The sequence below is a fragment of the Jaculus jaculus genome, chromosome 1 (genome assembly GCF_020740685.1).
Source record: "Jaculus jaculus isolate mJacJac1 chromosome 1, mJacJac1.mat.Y.cur, whole genome shotgun sequence".
In the NCBI taxonomy this organism is placed as follows: Eukaryota; Metazoa; Chordata; class Mammalia; order Rodentia; family Dipodidae; genus Jaculus; species Jaculus jaculus.
The window spans coordinates 126,333,544-126,351,932 of NC_059102.1; the positions used below are offsets into that span (position 1 = coordinate 126,333,544).

General features: G+C 45.1%; 1 protein-coding gene across 7 annotated transcripts in view; it reads right to left on the bottom strand.

Annotated features, from left to right (window-relative positions):
- Positions 1-18,389, bottom strand: part of Ralgps1 (Ral GEF with PH domain and SH3 binding motif 1) — a 325,831-nt gene that overhangs the window by 247,241 nt on the left and 60,201 nt on the right. For 6 of the 7 annotated variants that reach the window (XM_045148120.1, XM_045148126.1, XM_045148088.1 and 3 more), the window contains exons 2-3: positions 10,352-10,472; positions 3,647-3,754 (exon numbers count right to left, since the gene is read on the bottom strand). In XM_045148120.1, the coding sequence (XP_045004055.1) occupies positions 3,647-3,754; positions 10,352-10,408 (165 nt within the window). In that variant the 5' untranslated portion in view covers positions 10,409-10,472. The remainder of the gene's footprint in view (positions 1-3,646; positions 3,755-10,351; positions 10,473-18,389) is intronic. The other variant, XM_045148099.1, reaches the window with a different exon arrangement.

Here is an 18,389-nt window from a genome sequence, read left to right on the forward strand (position 1 = left end):
ATGCAATCTGGTCCAGCCATTGTGGAAATCAGTGAGGAGGCTCCTAAGACAGCTAAAAATAGATCTAGATCTACCATATGACCCAGCTATAGCACTCTTGGGCATATATCCTAAGGACTCATCTCATTACCTTAGAGATAACTTGCTCAACCATGTTTATTGCCACTCAATTCACAATAGCTGGGAAATGGAAACAATCCTGAGCAACAAAAATAAGGCTGATGGTATCACTATACCTGATCTTAACCTATACTACAGAGCCATACTAGATGTCCCTCAACTGATGAGTGGATAATGAAGATATGGCACATTTATGGAGTTCTAGTCAACAGTAAAGAAAATTGAAGTTATGAAATTTGCAGGAAAATGGATGGATCTGGGAAGGATTAAACTAAGCGAGGTAACCCAGGCCCAGAAAGCAAAGCATCGCATGTTCTCTCTCATATATGGATCCTAGCTACAGATGACTGGACTTCTGTGGGAGTAGGAAGAAAACTCAGTAGCAAAGGCCAGTAAGCTAGAAAAGAAATATAAAGGGAAGAGAAAAGAAAGGAGGGGTACTTAATAGGATGGTATTTTATATATGTAAGTAGAAGAACAAATTAATGGGGGTGAAAAGGTCCAAGTAAGGAAAGTGGAAGAGACTGAGTAAAGAAAAGGTAGAGGGAGGGAAGCCTACTTTTTTGGACAATGGTACACTCAGGAGCCGTAGATTGTTGGTAGAAAATTTTCAGTGCCAGGGATGGGATACCTTTCCAGTGAGTTGTTGGTCAGGGAGGTCCCTGATGCTCCCAAAACATTATAGGCCATTGCCAAGGCCCTTGGTTTCCCATCAGGAATAGATGGTATGACCCTACTGCTGAAGACTCCACATACTTGGGCTGCAAGGCTACTGAGAAATCCTGCTGGAACTGGGCTGATAACCTCCTCCATTTGGCCAGCTGACACAAACCTGGAAGAAGCCACACTGCATTCAGTTCATTGGGAGAGATAGAGAAATCACCAGTGAAGATACTCAATAGTGGACACTGCAAGCCTTATATTTGGCCAGCCAAGCCAAATGAGCCAACAGGTGCAATAGTGACACGTCTGTCATGGTGGACACCAACTGCCCTCTAATTGGACTGGAGGCCCGCTCCATGGGAGGGAATACTTGCTTGATACTGAAAATTTAAAACAGGGGTAGTCATGAGCCCTAGGGGTATAATGTCTGCTGCTATCTGGCTATACGTATATACTGTGCTTATCAAACTGCTCAGTAAGCACTTCTCTTAATGTTTATACCCTTATATTAATGCTACTCTCACTTTTGGTAGAGAATCTTCTCTTTTCAGATGGCAGTGACCTTGGGATGACTCAGAAGGCAGCATGATGCTGGGAGGAAGTGACAGGAGTGCTCAGCACTGCAATATCTCTAACACACCTTCCAAGGCTCAGGGTCTATTGCTGAAGAGGTGGCAGAAAGAATATAACAGCCAAAGGAAGGGCAGGACTCCATACAATGTGCTCCCTCCAGACACAAAGTGATGTGGATATCCATGACCTCACAGTGCCTGATGCTGCCTACACAAAACCATCATAATAGGAGGAAAAGATCACGATATCAAAATAAAACAGACACTGGTTGTGATGGACAGGGGATATTATGAAGAATGGAGTTTCAAAAGAGAAAGTGAGGGGAGGGAGGGAATTACCATGGGATATTGTTTATAATCATGGAAGATGTTAATAAAAAATATTGAAAAGAAAAAATAAAAAAAGACCAGAGGTGGGCCAGCTGCTTTTCAGTGGGACAATGGAAGAGATTCCCTGAGGGAGAAATCCAACCCATGGAAGACTCAAGCTAGTAAGAAAGCAAATTCTTTTGAAATGAGGGAGTTTGAAGAAAGACTAGTGAAGGAATATTCTTTTCTTCAAGGTCAAGCTTTATTCCCCCCTGGATTTACAAATTTGTCTATGCTGCCCACCTTGTATTGGTTTTGGAAGCATAAGGTATGTGAGAAAAGGGTCATGGAGTACACAGAGTTCTAGGAACTGCTGAGATGCAGCAATGTGAAGCAGGGTTAATCCCTGTATGGAGCCATGAAGATGAACTGTGGGTTGCAATGAAGACCCAAGAGATGCCAGGACTGTGGGACTGTTTCTCCATCCCTAAGGAGTACATAGTTGAGGAGGCACACAATGAAAAAGAACATGAAGGTCATACAGAGAGTGGTGTAAGGTCCATGGCTGTTCTGAAACAAACAGAGTGGGAAAGAAGAAAGAGAATGATGACAGCTATATTAACCCAGAGCAAGCCCTCACTGAGGACTGACATGAACAGAGGCTAAGTGGATATCTGGGCTAAAGGAAGCTGAGGCAGGAGAATGCTGTAAGTGAGAGAAGGAAAGACAGCTGAGCCAGGCAGTCAGGAGAAGAGGCAGGTGGGGGCACGTCAGGAGGAAGGCTAAATGCTCATTCTAGTGAGAAGGAGGAGCCACTAAAAAGAATTTTAAGTTCATTTTTAAAATATTTTATGTAGCTGGGCATGGTGGCTCACACCTTTAATCCCAGCACTCAGGAGGCAGAGGGAAGAGGATTGCCCTGAGTTCAAGGCCATCCTGGGACACAAAATGAGTATCAGGTCAGCCTGGACTAGAATGAGACCCTACTTCAAAAAAAAAGAAAATTTATTTATATGCATATGTGTCAGGGGGCAGGCCCATTATCTCTTGCCACCACAAATGTCAGATACTACTTTTGAGGTCCAGCTTTAAATGGGTGGTTGGAGAATTGAACCCAGGCTGACAGGCTTGGTAAGTAAGCTCTTTTAGCAAGCCATCTCCCCAGTTCCCTTAAACAAGTTTTAAATCAACCCCTCAGACACAATGAAGGTCATGCATGGCCTGGCACAAAACAAACATGGAACCCACAGCAATAGCACTGAAAGGGACTAGCCACTCCTGTGCTCCTCTGGGAGATTAAGCCTCCACACCATAGGAGACATGGAAGGAATGGGCATGGTGAGAATCACTAATAGTTCTGCTGAGAAAACAGGACTCTTAGCCAGTGCTCAGAATCAAGCTACAGGTCATCCCAAAACCAATAACCCCTGCCACCACCACCATCCAACATACAAAATCCCAAAGGAGAAAACTAAGACATGGCAAAATTAGAGGCCAGCTCTCTTCCATTGAAGGTACCATCCCTTGTCAGATCAGCAGAGAGACACTGTCTGGAAAAAAATGAAAATGTCTATTACTGCAAAAAAAAAAAAAAAAGATTCATAACCCTGTAGAAAATACAAGTAAATACAAGTAAGAAAAATTAAATAACAAATACATGAAATTTACAACTGAAAAGTCTAGGAAACAATACTGGTGGTGTGTCAATGGGAGCAGGCTTTGAGGTTTACTAGCCCAGTCTACTGGGTATTCAGTTTGCTCATTCTTGCTACTTCCCAGTTGATGTAACAAGATGTGATGCCCAGCCTCTGCTCTGCCATGCCCATTTCTCTATGATTAAACATCCCTTGAGACTTTAACCAAAGTAAACCCTTTCCTTCCATATGCTGCTTTTGCTTAGGTGTTTTATCCCAACAACAAGAGGGTAACTACAACACATCCGGCCATAGTACCACCACCCCATTTAGTTCTGTGTCACTTACGGCAAACTCCTCGGGAGTCACTTTCAACACATCAAAAACGACCGCATCATAGCTCTTGCTGGCATAGTCGCAGCTCTGGCCCTCCAGAGAGTCTGAGCTGCTGCTGCCCTGTGGAGAAGACAGAGAGAAGCACTGCCTAAGTGTTCTGGCCTGGAATTGCTGCCTGCGACATCCTCAGAACAGAGGGTGCAAGGGGTACGGGTTCATCTAACGAAGAGCACCTCCTGTTTATCACTTTACTCCATGCCAGGCACCCTGTGTAGCCCTGGGTATCTCATGGGTTCTTTATTTCTGCACATTATTAGTACCATTTTACAGATAAGCAAGTAGAGCCAATGTTACTTCTCCAAGGTTTCTCACCTGTGAAACTGAGAGCTAGAACATGAACCTAGTTTTCTATCTAACCTCTGAACATGTCCCTTGGTTCACTACCCCTAACTACTTCGGGCCATTGGTGTGATAGTGATAAAGAATTACAGCTGGGTTAACTTACCCAGCACACTTGAGGCCTGGGGTCCATCCCTAACACCATAAAAGAAAGGGGAAGACCCCGCCCAATTCTCTTTGAAATAACAGTCTAAGAAAGTCTGAGGAGATCGTTTATGTTATTGTATTTTGAATGTGACCTCAAGTTCACCATTCCTTTTTGTTTTCTTTTTTTAGAACAAGTTGCTGCAGGAAACCTTTACATTTTCTGGGTCCCATTTGGAGGGACCAGGGAAATGGCTCAGTGGGTAAAGCACTTTTCCAGTAAACATGAGGACCTGAGTTCAATCTCCAGCACCTACATAAAATGCTAGGTACAGAAGATGGCAGTGTACTCCTCTAATCCTAATGCTGAGGAGGTATAGATAGGAAATCCCTGGAACTCACTGGCTAGCAGTCTAGTTGAATTAGTAAGAGACCCTGTCTCAAAAAATTAGGTGAAGCTGGGCATGCTGGCGCACGCCTTTAATCCCAGCACTCGAGCTCGAGAGGCAGAGGTAGGAGGATCGCTTTGAGTTAGAGGCCACCCTGAGACTACATAGTGAATTCCAGGTCAGCCTGAACCAGAGTGAGACCCTACCTCGAAAAACAAAAACAAACAAACAAACAAAGGTGTTGGGGCTTGAGAGATGTCTTAGTGGTTAAAGACACTTGCTTGCAACTCTGACAACCCAGGTTTGATACCCCAGTACTCACATAAATCCAGATGCACAAGGTGGTACACATGTCTGGAATTCATCTGCAGAAGCAGGAGGCCCTGGGATAGCCACACTCAATCTCGTTCTTTCTCCTTCTCTCTCTCTCTCTCAAATAAGTAAGTAAATAAATTCAATAAAGTATTGTTCTTTTTTTTTCTTTTTTTTTTTTTTTGGCTTTTCGAGGTAGGGTCTCACTCTAAGCCAGGCTGACCTGGAATTCACTATGGAGTCTCAGGGTGGCCTCAAACTCAAGGCAATCCTCCTACCTCTCCTCCCAAGTGCTGGAATTAAAGGCATGCACCACCACGCCTGGCTACAATAAAGTATTTTTAAGAAACAGGGTGGAGAGTGACTGAGGAAGACATGTGATGTCATCCTCTGACCTCCACATGCACACATGCATGCACACCCACACACATACATGTGTACATGCATATAAACATACATGCACACATTAACATACCATATACACTCATTCACAGGCAACAAAAAGTAGTGATGGCTCTAAAGACTTAATTCATACATGGGCCACAGGGAACTTGAAGCCCCCTGGTTTACTAGCTGAGAGAACCACCCCACTTTGGAGACTGTCATGAAGACTATGTTAACACAGTCTCATGTAACGGATGCTGAGTCTTGCATCAGAGGACAGGGGTTCCCACAAAGAAACAAGCTGAAATTCCTCAAGTGTGGTAGAGTTCATGAAACCCAACACTGGGGTCACAGAATGCTGGGTACATCTTCCCTTTAGTTCATTCCTTTGAGAATGCACTAGGCTTACCACCTAAAACTGGTCCCATTCACATAAACTGGCTCCATTCATAAAGGGTTTTATTTGTCTCAACTTGTGAAGAAGTTGTTTGTGGTTTCTGCTAATCTCACCATCTTAAGAGTAGGGGTGAGGGAATATGCTTTTATTAAATCCTCTTTATTTTACTCTTTGCAAAATGACTGTATCTTGAAAACTGCTGCACTCATACTAAGAAACTAGGATGTTTTTAGGCCAATGAGGAAAACTATTACAACTGATAACATGAGTTACAAAGAGGAGTTGGACATAAATTGCTCCTTTCCTCAGACCCAGTCCTGGAGGGCTCTTCGGGGGAAGCTGTTCTGTGCTGGTCTTAAAGGCAACAGAATGCTGGGTTAGAGCTCTGTAGTCAGTTCTACAGAGAATGCCAACTCCACACCAGCTGCTGCCTGACCTCAGGCAGTGACTTCATGTTGCGAAGCCCCATCATGTGTAAAATGGTGATATTACATCCCTATAGCCCTACATCCCAGGGTAGCAGCTTGTGTTACCTAAGCTAAGCGAGATGCTGACTCAGGAGACCTACAGAAGGCTCAGTGGAGTATTTTTAAAGTTCCCCATATAGAAAGGCATTCTTACCTAAGGATAATCTGTCAAGATAAAGCTGGGGGCGGGGGGAGAGAAAAAATAAAGCTGGAAAGCACTACACTATTCCAGAGACATCTTGAATTGACATCCAGCTCCACCTTCCAAGCCCACGTGCAGATGAAGAACTGGAAGTCGCTCTGCATGCTGCATTCCCTCACAAGAAGCACCCCAGTCAGCCTGGCAGGGCTGATCCCCTCTATGACAGTGCAGGAAACCAGCTCCAGAGTCAAGGAGGCTAGGTCTGACCCTATCCAGTGGCTAGCTATGGGATCCAAAACTAACGCCTTCACCTCTCTTAGCCTTTAGCTCCTCATCCAGATACTGGCATGAGCAATGGTATCTTATGGAGCTACTGGTACATGAGAGAAAGCCTGGAGAATGTTCAAAACAATGCCTGAAATACAATGAGCACTAAATCATGAGTTGTATAGGAGTAAATGTATCATTCATTCCCCAAGAGTTGCTAGGCACTTCAATTTACATGCATGTATTCATTCATTCATTCAATATGGGTGCTTACTATATGTGCATACAGTCAGTCAACCCTCAGTAGTCACGGAGTATAGGGTCCAGAGCCCTTTGAGGATACCAAAACCTGCAGGTGTTTAAGTTTTTTTCATAGTATGTATGTGCACATAACCTATGCATGTTTTCCCACATATTTCAACCATGTCTACGTGACTAATACTTAATGCCATGTAAATGAAATGTAAATATTATGCAAGTACTTGCTGTATTGTATCATTTAGATAATGACAAGAAAAAGTCTGCATATATTCAGTACAAATGCATTTTTGTTTGTGTTTTGATTTTTACATGTGTACATATACATCTTGGATATTTGCAGCATATATTTGTGTTCATATCGGTGTGAGCATATGTGTGTGGGCATAAGTATATGTGTATGCATATGTGTGAAGGCAAGATGACAACATCAAGTGTTATCCTCAGGAATGCCACCTACCTCTGTTCTTTCAACTTTACTGACAATAATCACACACCTACATAATGTATTTTGATCATAATCCCCATGCATTACTTTCTTTTGTCCTCCACCCTCATCATCTTCAACTGAACATCACTTCTTTCCAACCAGTCCTACTACTTCTGTTTTGGGGTGTGTGTGTGTGTGTGTGTGTGTGTGTGTGTGTACACGCACACGTGTGCATGTGCCCTTCTTCATCCTTGATCGAGTATCAATGGACTCAATATTGTTCAGATAACAAGAATCACTGTGAGGCCATAAAGTCAGTGGCCACATCATGTCTGTCTGGAAGACAGATTTCCAAACTAAGCACTCCTCCCATTCTCTCTCTCTCTCTCTGGCTCTTACATTCTTTCTGCCCCCACTTCCACAGTATTCTCTGAGCCTTGGGGTATGTGATAGAGATGTCTCCTTTAGTACTAAACAGTCACTTATTCTCAGCACTTTGGCAAGTCTTGCCTCTTCCTAGTAGACACTACTAACTTCAAAAAGAACCTTCTCTGAGATCAGCACTAATGTGGCATGAATCCACCTCTTTTTGAGGAAGAGTCTCTCAGCGGCCTGAGGCTCACCAGTGAGGTTAGACTGGCTGGCCAGAAAGCCCAGATATCCTCCTACCTCCACCTCCTCAGTGCTGCTGGGATTACAAGTGTGTCACCACACCCAGCATTTATATCTGATTCCTCTAGTTAGTGGAGTCCATTCCTAGGATGTTAGGTTTTAGAACATTCCTGTAACCCCTCCCCATTCACCCCTACCACAAACCCTCATGTAAGGGGACTTCTGAATCAAAAGCTATCTTAGGGCTGGAGAGATGGCTTAGTAGTTAAGGCAATTGCCTGCAAAGCCTAAAGACCCAGGCTCAATTCCCCAGCACTCACATGTGGTGGTTTGATTCAGGTATTCCCCATAAACTTAGGTGTTCTGAATGCTAGGTTCCCAGCTGATGGAGATTTGGAAATTAATGCCTCCTGGAGGCAGTGTATTGTTGGGGGCAGGCTTATAGATGTTATAGACAGTTTCCCCTTGGCAGTATTTGGCACATTCTCCTGTTCCTGTTGTCCACCTTACATTTGCCAGGGGGTGATATCCACCCTCTGCTCAATGCTATTGTTTTCCCCTGCCATTGTGGAGCTTCCCCTCAAGCCTGTAAGCCAAAATAAACCTCTTTTTTCCCCACAAGCTGCTCTTGGTTGGGTGATTTCTACCAGCAATGCAAACCTGACTGCAACAGTAAAGTGGTACCAAGTAGTGGGATTGCTGCTAGATACCTGACTGACTGTGTGGCTGTGGCCTTTGGAGCTAATTTTCAAGAAGAATGTGGAAAAATTTGAAACCTTGGCCTAAGAGATGGCTTGCAGTGCTGTAAGTACAGCTTGATGGACTATTCTGGTCAGAGTTGAAAGACCTGAATGCAGTAAGAAGTACAGACTGTGAGGTTTGGCTTATGAGGGTAAGAAAGCTTTGCCTGGAGTGGGCTAGCAGTATGTGTGGGAGGCTTACTGTTATGCCCATGTCCTGAGAAGTTGTGCAGGAGGATTGCTTTGCGTAAAAATGAACTGGTGTGAGCAAGGGATATGGCACAGAAAAATCTCTGGGAACAACTGAGAGATTACAACCTTTGAGACTAGGCCAGCTGACCTGCACTGGGGCAACAGGAAGAATATAGACTCTTTTGAAGGGGCTTGAGTGCTCAAGGAGTGTCCTGTTCTTCAAAGTCTGATTTATTCCCCCCTGGATTAACAAACTGGCACCCTACCTGGTATTGTGGAGTATAAAAAATGCAGGAAAGAGAGGGTCACTGAGTTTGCAAAATGCCCTTGTGTTTTGGAAATGGCCATGGGCAGTGTGAAGCACGTTTGCTGGATGCCCGCATGGAGACCCATGGGGATGGACCATGGGTTGCAGTGGAGACCCAGTGGAGATGCCAGGACCACAAGATGGCTGTTAAGGAAAGCTGCCAGCCCTGATGAAGTTTTCCAGGACAGTGAGTAGCCTAGCTGGAGAGGCAGAATTAGAATACCAGAGACTTGTTGCTGATTAGAACTATCAGACTTAGAGATTTGTCACTAAGTACAGTTGTTAGACTTGGAGGTACAGAGTTTAATGTTTGCCCTGGTTGTTTTAAATCTTGTATTGCTTGAGTATTTCTTTGCTATGCCCAATGCCATCTTTTGTAGTGTGAATGCTTATTCTGTGCCATTATGGGTTTTTTGAGGTTATTTTCTGGTATTATGGCTCAGTTAAAAGATCTTGGACTATGGGGATATATGAACATCATTGGAATTGATAAAAACTATGGGGACTTTTAAAATGGGATGAATGCATTGCATTTTATATCATGTAAGATTATCAGTTTATGGGGACCAGGGGTGGAATGTGGTGGTTTGATTCAGGTGTCCTCCATAAACAGGTGTTCTGAATGCTAGGTTCCTAGCTGATGGAGATTTGGTAGTTAATACCTCCTGGAGGGAGTGTATTGTTGGGGGTGGGCTTATGGGTGTTATAGCCATTTCCCCATGCCAATATGAGGCATACTCTCCTGTTCCTGTTGATTCTCTGACTGGTTGTCCACAGCCATCTCAAAAGCTCCCTTAAGGGGAGCTCAGGGCCTAACCCTGCCTTGTCAATGTGTCAAAGCAGCCAGCACTATGTCCTAGACATGGTGGCACCAGCTTCAGATGACACCCATCCTTCTGTGTCCGTTCCACTACTGAGCTTGGAAAGTAAATCCCCAAACCCCCTGCAGGGATCCTGGCCCAGACCACTGGTCCTTACAGCCATGTCCTATGAAGCAAGGTAAATAAGAACACAGGCCAGTTGGAATGGCTTCTGACTGACTTCATTTTGAAATGCATGGACTATTTATAATCAGCAGCGGTTTTTCCTGAGAAAGGTCTGATTCCTTCTTGCCACCAAACTGGAATGTGGCATTTGCCATGGCTGTACTAAGCAGGTATTTGTGTTTCTTTGAAGAGGACGACTTCAGAAAACACCCTGATCCGCAGGGCTGACTGGCTCCCAAGTCTCACGCCTAGAATGGCGAATGGGATCACTAAAGAAGGCTGGTATTCATGGGTCCCGGCCTGCTGCCACAGTTTCTCCCACTCACAGCCCTCACCCGGCAGCCTCCATACCTGTGGAGTGGCGGAGGTGACCAACACGCTAGCCATCAGACCATTCTTCTTGTACATAGTCTCCAGGCCACAGGGAGCTTCAACGCAGCCTCTGCCGGTGACATAACCTGCCTGAGGAGTCCTGCAAGGCAAAAGAGCTCATAAGATCCAACACCAAGTCCATGAAGCTCCAGCACCCAGCAGATCCCCCAGGACACCTACAAAGAAAGATCACAAGCTGGTGGCTTTGGCACTAACTGTGGCCCACAGAGGTAGTTTGTATGGCTCATACAGAGAATAGTATTTTTTAGATTAATTACCAACATCTAAGAACTGGAAGATTTTACCCAGAATTCTACCTCTCTGACTTTTCTGGCTGCATCAGGCCCATATCCCTGCTTGGCCTCTGGCTGAGCTAAGTAATGACTGCCCCTTACAGAGGCATGTTGGATCCCACTTGGTCTGTGCAACTACTTGAACATCTTTGGCTCTCAAAGGCACAAGAGTTTGTGTTCTGTGTGAATGTAGAGGCACAGTGAAGAACACGGGCCAGTAGTGCTTCCTTGGACATCATACTGTGTCACTAGGAATACCCTGGACCACAGATTACTCACTCAACACCCACCATACCATGTGCCATGCACCTGACTCTTCTAATTCACCTAATCCTCCCTGCATCCTGAAGGAGGCCTTATTTTGCTCATTTTTCATGTGGTAAAACTGACATCCCACCATCAAATCACGTTTAGCCCCCTGAAGGTCATGTCTAGTTATTCTGTCTAGATGACCCAACACAGAGCCAGTTGATCTCGCACTGTGTGTACCTTCAGAGAACATAACAATCCAGAACAGAGACCCCTGGAGTAGCTTTTCAGCAAGGGAGAAGGAGAACAGAGAAACAAGCTGGAAGCCAAGTATCGTTATCAGGGCAAGAAATGGGGGTTGCCAGGCGTGGTGACATATGCCTTTAATCCTAGCACTCGGGAGGCAGAGGTAGGAGGATCGCCATGAGTTCGAGGCCACTGTGAGACTACATAGTGAATTCCAGGTCAGCCTGAGCTAGAGTGAAACCCTATCTCAAAAAAAAAAAAAGAAAGAAAGAAAGAAAGGAAGGAAGGAAGGAAGAAATGGGGGTGGGGTCCTTAGACCATAGTACAGCAATGAAGTCAGAGAAGATAGACTAAGAGGCAGGAAGAACAGAGTCCACAGAACTTGCCATGGGGGCAAGCAAGAGCAACCGGACTAAGATGGAGTAGCTGTGGCAAGGTACCAGAAGGAAGGTATGTCCTTCATCAGGGAAGAAACACAGAAGGCAGGGTAGATTTATAAGGAAGGACAATGCACTTGACTTGGGGCTTTCTGAGTCTGTGATAGATAAGAAACTTGGCCCTGGAGGTCAAGATCCAGCCCAGAAGTCACTAGGAAGGACAGACAGTATCAGTACCCTTGACACACTGAATGCCCAAAGGCCCATGGTCATGAGACATACCACATAGTAGTAAGCATAATGGGGTTCAGAGTCCAGTAGCCAAAAAAAAAAAAAAAATGCTCTTGCCCACACCCTTGCCCTTAGCTGCTTCAGGTTTGCTATCTCCTTTCCTTTCTTAGGCTTTAGTTAAACATGCTATCTCCTTTTCCATTAGTTGTCTCAGCTCTGTCCTGTGGTCTTTGTACCTGACCCTCTTCCCCAGAACACTCAGAGGAACTTAAAAGCAGCATTTGAAAGTCCACTTGGGAAAGGTGGGTGGATGCTGAGTAGCACCCCTTGAGCTGCTGCTGATGTTACTAGAGGTGAGAGCAGAGTGGTAGAAGTGGCCCTCATCTGCAGGAGATGCCCAGGGCTGGTCACTTTCACATGGGGCAGCAGGACAGGAGCGAGCAGAGATGAAGCCCATGGGGCAAAGCTGGCAGTTGCTAAATCCAGATCAGAAGACAATGAGGGAGCTCTTAACATTTCCAGATGCTTAGTAAGTTTCATAATAATTTTTTAAAAAAAGGAGGAGAAGGAAGAAGAAAGAGAGGCTAGGTAAAGAGGAAAAGCTGAGCTGGGCAGGGAGCAAACTCCTCTTTCATGAGCAAGGACAACTGACTGACTGAAAACACTCATTTCTTAATTTTATTGTAAGCAAAGCTATGTTCCCTGTCACCACAAATCAAATAAAAAGACATGAAGACACCACCCCACAATCACTAGGACAGTTAAAATTAAAACAAGCCAGGTGTGGTGCCGGTGGTGCACACCTTTAGCCCCAGCACTCAGGAGACAGAGGTTGGAGATCACTATGGTGGTTTGATTCAGGTGTCCCCCATAAACTTAGGTATTCTGAATGCTAGGTTCCAAACTGATGGAGATTTGGAGGCAGTGTATTGTTGGGGGCGGGCTTATGGGTGTTACAGCCAGTTTTCCCATGCCAGTGTTTGGCACACTCTCCTGTTCCTGTTGTCCACCTTATGTGGGCCAGGGGTGATGTCCACCCTCTGTTCATGCCATCGTTTTCCCCTGCCATTGTGGAGCTTCCCCTCAAGCCTACAAGCCAAAATAAACCTTTTTTCCCCACAAGCTGCTCTTATTTGGGTGATCTCTACAAGCAATGAGAACCTAACTGCAACAATCGCCATGAGTTCAAGGTCATCCTGAGACTACATGGTGAATTCCAGGTCAGCCTGAGAAAAGGACAAGAAAAATATATGTATATAAACCATAGCAAGTGTTGGTAAGAATGGGGGAAAATGAAACTTTTAGTGCATTGCTGTTGAGAAGGCAAAATGGCATACCCACTTTGGAAAATAATTAGGCAGCTTCTTGAAAAATTGAAACAACCCAATAATCCTATTCTAGGTATCTACCTTAAAAGGATGGAGACATACATCCACACAAAGACATGCAGAGAATGTCTGCAGCAGCATTATTCATAACAGCCACAAGCTGGAACCAATTCAAATGTCTATCATCTAGTGTAGATAAGTGGTGATCTAGCCATACAACGCAACACTGCTCAGCTATAAAAAGAAATGAAAACTAGTACAAGCTACAACACGAGTAAGCCTCAAAAACATTGCACTAGTGGAAGAAGTCAGAGGCAAAAGAATGTACTGTATGATTCCATTTTAGGAAATGACCAGAAAAACCAAGTTTATAGATGAAAATGCCTATTGGGGAGACAACTGCACTCAGACAGAAGGGCATTTTGAGGTGATGGAAGTGTTCTAAAACTGGATGGTGACAGCTACATAGCTCCAGAAATGGAGATTCTAGAATGTCTAAGCCATAAGTGAGGCACCATGAGTTCTGCTTCATCATGGGGATTTTTTTTTTTTTTTTTTTTTGATTTTTGAGGTAGGGTCTCACTCTAGCCCAGGCTGACCTGGAATTAACTCTGTAGTCTCAGGGTGGCCTTGAACTCACTGCGATCCTCCTACCTCTGCCTCCCGAGTGCTGGGATTAAAGGCATGCGCCACCACGCCCGGCTCATAATGGGGATTTGACCTGGCCCACTTAATATTCCCTTGGAAGTGATCAAGTAAATAATAAAGTATTTTAGCACATGATAAACAGGAAAGGGAAATATTAATTATTCCTAGTATTTATTAAGCTTTGTTTATGCAGAGAGATGGGACAGAGGTGAGGAGCAGCCCTAGGAGCCAAGGAAAGCCTCCTGGGCACAGGGTGGGCATGACCCTCCAACAGAAACCCTTTTGAAAGGCCCACAGGCTCCAGAATGGGGGGGCCCAACCTGAGATGAAAAGTAAACCCAGCTCAAGGGCTCACCAGCAATAAGCAAGGTCAGGCCCCTTACCTGGCCCTTTACTTCAAACCAGACTGACAAAGAACATAACAGGCACTACACAAGCCCAGCCAGTCCAGCCCCAAACCAAAGGGGAGGCAGCTTGGTTCCCATGTGCATGTGCCTGGCCCTTGCTGGGTCTCCCCAGGGGAGCCAGGCCTGGACCTCAACCTGCTGAGCATGACCCAAACCACAGGACCCTTCCTCTCTCCCTACTTGTCCATCTACATGTGTATGGCAACTCATAGCCCTCTTCCTGGACTGACCACTGCTTCTCCCACAAAAGCATGGAGCCAGCCCACCCCCTCCTCCTGCCCTATCTGGTGGCACATGTAGGTGTCTCACTTTACACACCAGTGGCAGCACCCACTGCCAAGCATCATCTACCTAGTTCACTTCATCTCCACTACAGCCCAGGAAGCAGAGACTGCTCAGAACTTGGGGATAGGCCCCGCAAGTTCAAACCCTGGTAACACCAGTGTGCCAGATCCTGACAATGCCTCCCATCAGAGTTCAGGAAATACTTGTGAAAATGGGAGGGGGGTACAGTTAGGGCAACTGGACCCCTGAAAGTAAATAAGGCAGGGAAGTCTGTACTTGCTAGAAATCAAAGATAATCTGATTTGTTTCTTGCCTAGTTCCCTACACCTATTTTTCCACAACCAGTACCCCTCCTGGGAGGGAGGTCTTTCGTAGGATTTAAACATTGCAGTTGGTCAAGTTCAGGCCCCAGAACTTGGTGTCAGAGCTAGCCGTTTCCTGAAATAGCCCCTAGCCCTAACCAACCAGCTGTCCCTCTGGTTCACCTGAGCCAAAGACAGCCCACCACTAAAATACCTTTGCAAGGGGAGGGCAGACTCTTGGACCACTGGGGAACTTCTAGCTGGGTGGTGAGTTTTTCCTTTAGCTCAGCCCAGGCCCAGGCCCAGGCCCAGCTGGGAGGGGCCCTTTATCCCCTCCAGTTCCCCACATGGCAGGAGCTCCTTCTCTCTTCTTTCTACGCTTTTTTTTCCAGGCCCTCCACATGAGATACCTAGCCACATGGGTGTCTTTCCTTGGTTCTGTACTTCCCTCAATAAATATAATTTAATAATAATCCTCGGTCTTCTTTTTATTCAATTCTTTGATTAAAATTAGAAACGAGCTTAGGGTTTGGGGTTCAAGGAGTTTCCTGAACCCCTAATACCCCATCACAAAATGCTCACCAGGCCCCAGTGAATATGCAATTAAGATTATGACCTATTGGTAAAGTTAACTTTACCCTTATTTCCTATAAGCTTCTATTGATTTTATTCCTATTCTCTTTTGCTAAAATAAACAAGCAAACAATTAATTTTAAATGTGAAAGAAGAATGGCTTTGCTGGGAAGAGGGTTGCAGGCAGTGGGCAGCAGGCTCATAGAGGCCAGGGAATCAATCCTAGGGACCCCCCACAAGAGGATAGACCTGCCCTGGTCCCAGACCACCTAGAGAGGAAGCACTATAGCTGCCATGTATGACCCACTGTGCTTTTCCATGGAAAGACAGAGCTGGAAAGAAAGACCCAGCACTCACTTCCATCTGACTCCTTACCATTATAGAAAAAGCCTAGTTTATGGGTAGTGACTCTCAGACTAGTGATATTTCACATGCACAGAAGTAACAAGGCCAAAGAAAAAGAATATCCTTGCCAGGTCCAGAGCAAACCTCACCCATCCAGCTTGGGTCCTGGGTGCAGCATCTGTACCAAAGTACAGATTCTCATCAGGATCAGCCCCTCTGAGCTCCACCTAGGGCACTACTTCCTGACCCCAGGGAAGGGCCCTAAAAATAACAGACTGACTACACCAGGGTGGCCATCGAGTCACCAGGGAACTTGAGCCCTAAGACACTTGTCTCTGTTGGTCAGCCAAGTTAGATGCTGACCCCTGGGAGGAAAGAGTAGCACTGTACAGGGTCAGTGGTCAGTGAGGAAGGGTGGGAGGAAGCAGACACACACAGAAGTGGGAAGAGCACCTATGGTCTTGCTGCTTAGCACTAGGTGGTCCAATGAGGTCTCTTGAACACTTTGGCCAAGCTAGCTCTTAACAACCCACAGGAACCTGACCCTGAAGACATAGGGGAAGGGGGAAGGAGACCACCCACTGTTCATTCATTGTTCTACCCAGAAATTCTTAGTTGCTCTATGCCCTGGACCTTGGGAGGGAGGGGTCCCTTCTCAGAGGTTTTTAAATGCTTAAAATTCCACAGGAGGGGCTGGAGAAATGGCTTAGCGTTAAGGCTCTTGGCTTGCTGGCAAAGCCAAAGGACCCAAGTTCGATTCCTAATACCCATATAAAGCCAGATGCACAAGTTGGCACATATGTCTGGAGTTCATTTGCAACAGCTAGAAGCCCTGGTGTACTCATTCTCTGCCTCTCTCTTCCTACCTCAAATAAATAAATAAAAATATTGCTAATTCTATAGGCAATCAATGAAATTTAAATGTAATTATCCAATTATTTTTTAAACATTTTCAATACAGTAATATGTATTTTATCATGTAAGGGATATACATATTTATTACTGTACTACATAATAAGATCTATCTTCAGGACTAATAATGACTATAATTTTTAAGTCATTGTGAATATAGACATGAAAATGTGATTGCTGTTGTGACAAGGAAAAAATCATTGCTCTGGTAGGACTACTGTGATTCACTGTCTATATTAATAAATGAAAGAAGTGCTATATTTCAATTAGAAGTTACTGGAAATAAAGATACATTTTTCCTATCCAAATTCACAGATGTCCTAAGCAAAAAAAGCCCTCTTTAGACACTGAGGACTTGAAGTGAGCAGGTCCCACTACCGCAGTGCTAGAACACACAATAAAAAACGCTAATTCAGATACTGACAAGAGACCTGAGGAAGTAAAGCAGAAGGGGGAGGGACAGTATTGGGCAGGATGGCCAAAGAAGAATTCTCCAAGGGCATGATATTTATGAGGGGAGGTGTTTTGGTTTGTTGTTATTTTGATGCAAGGGGATGTAACTCAGGGCTCCTAGCATTCTGGGGAAGTGCTGTGGCAATGAGCTCCACTCAGCCCTAAGATACAATGTCTAAAGGAGGAAACAGGAGTGCAAAGGCCCCAAGGCACAGGTGCCCTGAGATGGCAAGGTTATAATAAAGCAGAAGGCATGGCTATTACTGAGCATAAGGCAGTGGACAGACATGCTAGGCAGAGCATGAAAGACCTGTAGGCTGTAAAAAAAAAAAGGGTCTAGGTTTTCTCTGGACACATTGGGAATCCTTATGCACTCCAAAGTTTTGAGCAGAGGCGTAACACTCACCTTGGCTTTGTGTGGAAGTGTGTGTATCTAGTTTCTGTTGAGCATAAAAAAGGGGCAGTTGGGGTCCTTGGGGATCAAAGCAGGTACCACTGGGCAGTCAAATGTGGTATGAAGCCTGAATGGAAGTGCTTCAAGTCAGAGGAAGGAACTTGGGACATGGAACATGTCAGGCTTCGAGGGGACATGTGGGTGCAAAATGCCATCAGCACAAGCAACAGAGGCCTCATCTCATTAACCTAGCCTGTATTATCCCAGGTTCCCACAGATGCTGGAGACACACAGCAAACAAAACTAAGAGGCTTTCTCAGGAGCCTTGTGTGGTCGTGGGAAGTCCTGACATTACAAATGCAGCAGCAGGGTCTTCTCTGCATATCCCTCAACTGTTCAGATATAAAGCTTTTCCCAAGCCCTGCTCTGTACAGAGGTCTCCAACCAGCCCTGTGCCTCAAGGAGCTTGAAGGCAGCCCTAGACCTCAATGCCACTAGACACACTGTCATACATTAACTTTGTCCCAGGCTTTGGAGAGAGATTTCTGTGTGATTTTTGTTTGTTTGTTTTTCAAGTTAGGGTCTTGCTCTAGCCCAGGCTGACCTGGAATTCACTCTGTAGACTCAGGGTGACTTCAAATTCATAGTGATCCTCTTTACCTCTGCCTCTAGAGCGCTGGGATTAAAGCCATGTGTCACTATGCTTGGTTTGTGTGTACTTTTTAAAAACCCATTTTACAGATGTGGAAACTGGAGCCTGAGTAAATGGATTAAACTATAATATGGGATACATCATTATAGATCTGCACTGGCTGTGTGCAGCTGGCATAGAGAGAGGCATACATGTTTTTTAGGTATAGGCAAATTAGCCTGTACCACACCAAAATCCCATTCTTCCCTTCCTTCTGCCTCTCTCCTCTTATGTATGCACACACACACATGCATGTGCAGATACACTCTCTTGCTGCTAATGC